Genomic DNA, 7,889 nt, shown 5'->3' on the forward strand with positions numbered 1-7,889 from the left:
AAGTTTTGACTTTTGATTGTGGGGTCCAGTTTTGCACCGATGGTATCATGGTAGCCATAAAGGAGTAGATAAGTTCCACTTGAGCCTCCTTGGTAGACAATAACAATTCACAGTACCTTCCCAGCAAACAGGTCCACATTACCTAAGCTGTTTGCATCTCAAAATTTTATTTTGATAAACTTTTATGGACTAAAGCAGGCAAAACCTTTAGTTACAGTGTGGTGGATGGGTGTGCCATTAGAGTTCTCTATTCTTTTAAACTAAAAAATATACTTTTTGACTTCAGCACCATCATGTCTCAACATTGTATCAAGTATCTTGTCATAACGAAGTTGAAATTTGTATATACTAATCTATCAAATTTACAATTATTTGTGCAAAAACCATTCCTTATACAATAGACATGTTTAGTATGATCATGAGATGGTCCATGATAATTACAACCTATGCATAAGTATCAGCTATAGCTTAATATAATCTACCAAATACCAATCTGCAACACCAGTAGCTGTAAATATGTTATTGTGTGTGTATAGTCAGCAACACTGTCTGGTCATACACTATAATTATTGTAATAGAAAAAAAACAGTGTACATGTGGAGTAAGTTCTATTGGTCAATATTTTCTGATTTGTAATCCTAAACATGTCATCAACAATAACAAGATGATCCAAACCACAAGCACCACCATTCCAAGATAAACTGGTTCATCTGTTATACCCCATCCTGTAATTAGAAGGGCAACAAATAAAATATTAATTATGTGACTTATGTCTCAAGTTAGCTAAATATGTATGTACGTATTGTAATTACAAATTAGGTAACATACTTAATATGCAAACAATTGCTTTCTTAATTACTTAATATATTGTAATAATAATAATAATTATGTTGCTGTTTACTGTATAGCAAATGTTACCAATTGTAATATAGTTTAGACACATATACACAATATCTCCCAGTAATTCCACCACTCAACACACTTTTTACTTATTCACTTTGTTGGCTGTTATGCTATATATACAGTGCTCCCTTGATTATCCAAACCTCCATTATCTGAAACACTTGGATATCCAAACAGTAGAAATGACTGCTCTATTAGAGTATTTTGTCTAAGATGTATGTTCTATTAGAGTATTTGAACAGGGCTCTGTATATAAATGAATGGGGTTTGATTATCCAAACATTTTGATTATCTGAGCACATCTTTAATTTGTCCCAAAGGGGTCGGATAATGAAGGGAACACTGTGATAAGGTAGCTAGTACAACCACAGTGTGCACTAGATGATCCTGTATGAACATATAAACACATTAAGGGATTTTTTTCAAGCATGATGAAATTGAAAAGGTGTTACTAGATAGAAAATTCATGAAAGTCAATTCTGAAACATATTTCTAACATACAATATTTGCTCATACAAGTTTCTTTCTATGCTAACAATGTTCTCACACACACACACATACACACACACACACACACACAAGCACAAGCACAAGCAAAGCCTTCAGCTGCCATGCTACCATGGTCACCCCTACCCAGTGAACCAGCAGTAGTCCAGCACTGGACACCTGTGCACTACTCAGGTGCTGGGAGTCAGTGCAGGAAAATCTTCCTGGGGCAGGACTAGTAACCTGAAGGAGGCTGCGCTATGTCCCACAAGTCACCCAAAGTCCCACCTGGACCTTCACCCACTGTGTGAGACATGGATAGTTGGCATTTGCTTCCCCAGTTATTAGGTACCCATTGATGTTACAGCTGGGTGGCTGCTTCCTCAGGCCACCAGGTCTCCATTTAAACAGCTGGGTAGTCTGGAGCAATGTGAGTAAAGTTTCTTGCTCAAGGAAACAACACCAATTTGGTGTAACCGAGCAACATTGGGTACGTTCGTGTGTGTGTGTGTGTGTGTGTGTGTGTGCGTGTGTGTGTGTGTGTGTGTGTGTGTGTGTGTGTGTGTGTGTCACTGTGTGTGTCACTGTGTGTGTGTGTGTGTGTGTCACTGTGTGTGTGTGTGTGTGTGTGTCACTGTGTGTGTGTGTGTACGCATACACACACATGCACGCACCACACGCAGCACCACACACACACACACACACACACACACACACACACACACACACACACACACACACACACACACACACACACACAACACACACATACACGCACTACACACATGCAAACATGCATGCACACACATATACAATATACACATTTGATTGTGATTACAGACTACATCATAAGTATTACAGGTAGTACACACCTCTCAATAGTATACTCCTTGCACCTTCAGCAGGATAAGTTATAGGGAAAAGGTAAGTGATAGTTTGTATCCATTTTTCAAATGATTCAATAGGCCAGAACACTCCTACAGTATAAGTGAGTTAACAAATAGCACTAACATTTTTATTCATAATGTACTACAGTAATAAGTGACCTTGTTATCAAGGCCACATAATTGTGGCCCCAAATAATGAGGTGGTCTAATTAAAATGGTCAATACTAAGTGAAATTTCACTGTAAAATGATATGACAATCAGAACATTATAAAAGCAGTCAAACCATCCTCACATCTTACACTTTTTTCAGAACATATATAACATGCTACACACCTGCAATGAGTAGGAGAGGATAGAACAGTGTAACTGACACTTGTAGAGCTGCTGCCTCATCATACAAAAATACTGATATTAACAAACCTGTATAGTGAAATGTGAAGTTCTAACCAGAGAACATAATATGTATGCATATTATGCATGATGGCTGCATATACCAGCAGCCAAATTAATGCTCACCCTTTAAATTCTATATCAAAGTGACCGCTGTTAAATAGTAGTGGATATGTGTTCTAATGGAGTACGTACTTGAAAACAATTTGTGTCTTGCATATTCAAACTCTAGATCCATTTATCTGCATGACACTTATTGATTGGAAATTATAAGCGTCTGCTCTGAAAGTAGGTGCTTGTAATTTCCAGTTGACAAGCACCATAGAGTCTGGCTCTGTGAGAGCTTTGATGTTAAATTTGGTCATTATTGAGCATTAATTGCAACATATAAGAATGAAGAAATTTTCTGGTTTGTATGTTTCTTCAAAATTAAATTGTGGTTTTCAGGATTGGATGTATGTGGAAGACACTTTTCGCAAATCTGGTCACAGTTCAGTAGTGGTTTAGTCACTGACCTAATGCAAGCCCACAGATCCCTTCAAAGTATGCCAACAAGATGACAAGTCCAATGTTTCCTTCCATTGTTATCTATGATAGACATTTAGTGTTTAGTAATCACCATTTCAGCACAATTTCATGAATACCATATATAGGAATTTCACTATCAATGCTTGAAGAAGCTAACGTATTTCAAGGGCAGATATTATAGAAAATTGAGATTAATATGTGGAAACATTTTAAAGCAGCTAAATAACAACATATATTGTATGTTAACCCATTGGGCCAATAGTATACATACAATAGCTACTGTAACTCCATTACACTCACATTAAAGACATAAATGATAAAGAAGACCGCTGGGATCATTTGTAACAACATCACAAAACTGTTCCCTATCACTTGTGACATGACCACCTCTATAACACTAACACCTGTAGGATGTGATGATAACAAGTGGGTGGGGCTGATGACAATTTACCTGCCACCCATGTGCGATCATATAGTCCACTCTTCCTTATCGTGATCAGATTGGTCACAGTGAGAGTCATACCCACGTACATCGTACCTCTGTAATAGGCAGTCTTTTGGTTATTGTAAGATACACACTGTGTGTACAAGTATTATTGTAGTTGGTTCACATTAACCTGACCCCTTGTTTGTCAGCTACCCGAACATTCATGTACATAGAAACACTGTGAAGCCTTTAAACACTGTGAAGCCTTTAAGCACTGTTGTACAAAGCTCTTTGATATTGGCAAGAACACATTAGTTATACGATAATTTACAACATGAAAAACATGCTTGTTCTAGTACAAAACTGTGGAAGTGAAATACATTTATCTCTTTGATATTACCATTTTGGCGGGGGCTCAGGTGAATGCGAACCTACTAGAGTAAATAATAGAAAAGTGATGAAATATGTAACACTTCGACACTTCGTGGAGGTAAAGGTACCATTTTTCTTTGTAAAATGAAATCTGTGTGCAAGTCTTAGCTTAAAATTCATTAATATTATTTTCATAGATGATGAGTCTCTGAATTGTGCTACACATGATATCAAAATCAAATCATGTCAGAAATGAATACAGCAACCATCCTAAAGGCCGCTAAGGCTATTTACAGTTGAAACATTAAATGCTGGAATTGCTCTCCCACCATCAGAGGTTAAGCCTCCTGTTGTTAATGCGGGCAGTCACAACTTTGACGTAATATGTACTAGTATATCTTATGGTCCTTACCCAATGATCAGTGCTGGAGCAAAGTACTCTGTATACCTGAGATCACCTCCTCCATATACAATATTATTAATCTAGTCAGAGAGTGATGGTACAGATGTGGCTCATAGCTTGAACACATACTTGTATTAGTGGATTAAAGTAAAACTCTGGAATTGACGTGTTCCTGAGGAATTCTCTCCTCATTCCCTGAGATGGCACCAGATACAATTACACAATTAAAATAAATACAACACCTACCTTAGCAGCTTGACTAAGGGAATTGTTCAATGCAGAGATGATGATGGGATCTACATGAATACAACGATCACACTCTCAACTATATGATAAAGCACCATTATAGACACACTCCATTCATGAGATGTTACAGCATAATTATTTGTAAATATTATGCTTGAATTTTCCCGTGTAAAATGAAATTGCTGCAGTCACTAAGATTGCATAACTGTCAGTGATCTTGTAAAGTGTTTAAACAAAATTTGTGTGTGTGTGTCTGGATCATATCAAATGGCTTGTACACAGACTTGATAATCATGTTTAAAAAGAAGAAATCCATTCTAATTCACAATTATCAAAAAGCTTCATTACTGATGCCATAGACATTCTCTGAGAAGCCCATATATGCGGGTTGTGCAGTATGTAGTATACAGTAACTTGTTGTGTGATCATCAAATGAAACATCAGAGTATATACTGGTGAGTATCCAGTGATTAATCAATAATGTATCACCCCAAGTGTATTGTGAAGCAGGTCACTTTTGGATGGTACAAATACGCTGTCTAGCTAACATGAGTAAAATGTTTTCAATATACGTGATATTAATTGCAATAGACTTGTGTCTGGCATAATTTCAAGCTAAACAGGCTAGAAAAAACATGCAATGGTAATTCTAGAGCTAATCATGACATACAGTGAGAGCACAGCGTAAAAGCTATTGTATGACTACAATATTATAAAGTAGAATTTCAGGGGGTCTGAAGGTGCAACCCTTAGAAGCTGCAGTAATTTAACAATACAAACATGAAACTAACATTGCTAATCTCTATACTGTAACTTCCCCCAAGATTTTTCAAAATTTTTTTAGCTAGCAGGGTGGCCATGCTCTCTGCATCCCTCCCCCTTAAAATTGCCTATACCAGCATAATAGGACAATTTAAATGTACAATGATTAGATAAGGTGAAAACATAAACACTACATCCAGAAAACATGAAATGTTATTATTTTACTGTTTTATTCACACTTTAATATTTTTGTACTTCCCTTTACAAGATGCTCTAATAGAACAGTCACTTACGATGATACATATAGCAGTCAGAAAAGATATACTCTAATAAAGCAGTCAGCTCTCGAGCATAATGTTGATTTTGAAAGCATAATTTTGAGCATAATAGGCTTGATTTTTGGGCACTGCTCAAAAGCACAATAGGCTAATTTAAAAGCATAATTGACTTAAGTATAGTCCTCAAACTTGGAGAAAGATAAAACACAATAATTACTGAACAATAACATGCACAAAATGCTACTGACAAATTTGTAATACCATGGATACATGGATAAAACAGTGAGATAGAATCTGATATTAAAACTGTAGGACCAGGTGATATTGCATAACAAGGAAGCACACAGCCCAGTCATAACAACATGAATTCTTATACAACACAGAGGCCGATAATACACACTAAATATGTTACTGAACTATATGAGAAGTATCTTTCTTTACTTCTTACCAGTCAAATCCAGGATTAACTCAATGGCAGCTCCACTCACTTCATCTGGATAAACAGGACTACCATCTTCTACACCTTCACATACTGTTACAAGTCTATATCACCTCAGGATATTATTGTGTTATTATATGTAACACTTACAAACCTTTCTATATAATTCTGACTGTAATTCTTAGGAATACTAAAATATCCCCAGGCTGATCCATCCTGTACCTTGTCTCTCCCTTCTGCAATGTCAAAGGTAGTTTCCTATAAAGATAATTTCATAACCACAATCAAATATTCCAGTACACTCACCAGATCAATAGTATCATAATCAATATGTGACAGAAATGATCTACCAAGATCAAATGTTCCATTGAAGAAATCAGAGTGGTAAGCTACAAGTGGTAAGTAATGACATTAAATCAGTACTTATAAACTACATGCAATGATCACCACCATGCAAGGCTGCTATCAGAGTCACTAGGATAATGTCCAGTCTAAAACCAGAAGATATAATATTGCTAAAATGCACACAGCCATACTACAAATTTGATCATTGCTTGTAGTTTGTGACACGTATACATGTTATTTGTAACACATTCAGTATAATTCTTACCAGCTGTAAAGTATAATGAAGTAGGAGTGTGGGTAATGTTATAATAGAGCACATGGCAAATCTGTAATCTGTCTAACTTGCAATTTAATCAAACTGTATAATTTTCTCATAGTTTCAACCATCACAACACGATAGGGCAAACAGATTACAATAGCTGGACTTTGCATTTTATAGCGTAGCACATGTACGTATTCAACAACCATTAATTTTAATATGCAGCAAAATAGTTATGCCATACAGAAACTCATTTTGGTAGTTTGTTCTTAAAAATACGTATTTTTATGATTTGAAAATGATTACAAGCAAAGTATCATTATCAACACAACAATGATGTTTACTACTTACCAGTATCAAAGTTACTATGGTAGATTTTGATGTCTTTGACGTCCTGTCCATATGCTAAGCAAAGAATACTAAGTTGAATGGTTGAGTGGATCACAATGTGGAAAAGTAAGCTGTAGTGAGAAATAGTGAGAACAGAAAATAAAACTAATACTGCACATGCTCTTTCCTAACACTTATGTTTTCAATATTTTAAATTTGATAAAGGAGAGTAAAGACACAGTTATACTCAATATCCTTCTATTATCTGGCCATCAATTAAGTGGCTAGAGTATTTGTCTAAGGTGTGCATTTTGTTAGAGTAATTGAACAGGACTCTGTGTATAAATGAATGGACTTCATTTATCTGAACAATTTGATTATCAGGATGAATGCACTCAGTGCCAAATGAGTGGAAAATAGAGGGACCACTGTAGTTATCCACAGCCTAATGGATGGATTTATATACAAATTCATTAAAACTCCCTGCAAATAATCGAATATTAATAATGTGAATATCTGTCATTTTGCTAAGCTCTAGCTCGATAACTTGCTTTTCATAATCTAGATGTAAGGGCAGGTATTTATTAACCTGTTGTCTAGAAGATGTGCCTTTGAGTGCTACAATTTCAAGTACATAATCTATACAAAACTTTATTTATTTTATGGTAAGAAATTATTTATACTTAGTGACACATCCAATTTAAGAAATTTATACTTAGTAACACATCCATTTTATCAAGAAGGCCTTATATGCAGTGATAATTGATATTTTCAGTGAATTAGTTTTTAGGTATACAGCAGTAGCTAATTGCCTCTATAAAATTTCATTAATT

The 7,889-nt window shown here is 35.6% G+C and overlaps 1 protein-coding gene across 3 annotated transcripts in view; it reads right to left on the reverse strand.

Moving 5' to 3' along the window:
- Positions 1 to 548: 548 nt before the first annotated feature.
- LOC136240856 (ABC transporter G family member 20-like) overlaps positions 549 to 7,889 on the reverse strand; it is a 22,599-nt gene continuing 15,258 nt past the window's right edge. For all 3 annotated transcript variants that reach the window (XM_066031929.1, XM_066031920.1, XM_066031935.1), the window contains exons 10-22: positions 7,078 to 7,187; positions 6,429 to 6,511; positions 6,277 to 6,380; positions 6,132 to 6,226; positions 4,644 to 4,693; positions 4,527 to 4,592; positions 4,407 to 4,477; positions 3,647 to 3,735; positions 3,496 to 3,599; positions 3,183 to 3,255; positions 2,611 to 2,697; positions 2,262 to 2,366; positions 549 to 725 (exon numbers count right to left, since the gene is read on the reverse strand). In XM_066031929.1, coding sequence (XP_065888001.1) covers positions 616 to 725; positions 2,262 to 2,366; positions 2,611 to 2,697; positions 3,183 to 3,255; positions 3,496 to 3,599; positions 3,647 to 3,735; positions 4,407 to 4,477; positions 4,527 to 4,592; positions 4,644 to 4,693; positions 6,132 to 6,226; positions 6,277 to 6,380; positions 6,429 to 6,511; positions 7,078 to 7,187 — 1,147 coding nt within the window. In that variant the 3' untranslated portion in view covers positions 549 to 615. The remainder of the gene's footprint in view (positions 726 to 2,261; positions 2,367 to 2,610; positions 2,698 to 3,182; positions 3,256 to 3,495; positions 3,600 to 3,646; positions 3,736 to 4,406; positions 4,478 to 4,526; positions 4,593 to 4,643; positions 4,694 to 6,131; positions 6,227 to 6,276; positions 6,381 to 6,428; positions 6,512 to 7,077; positions 7,188 to 7,889) is intronic.

Source organism: Dysidea avara, chromosome 1, assembly GCF_963678975.1.
Source record: "Dysidea avara chromosome 1, odDysAvar1.4, whole genome shotgun sequence".
Lineage (NCBI taxonomy): Eukaryota > Metazoa > Porifera > Demospongiae > Dictyoceratida > Dysideidae > Dysidea > Dysidea avara.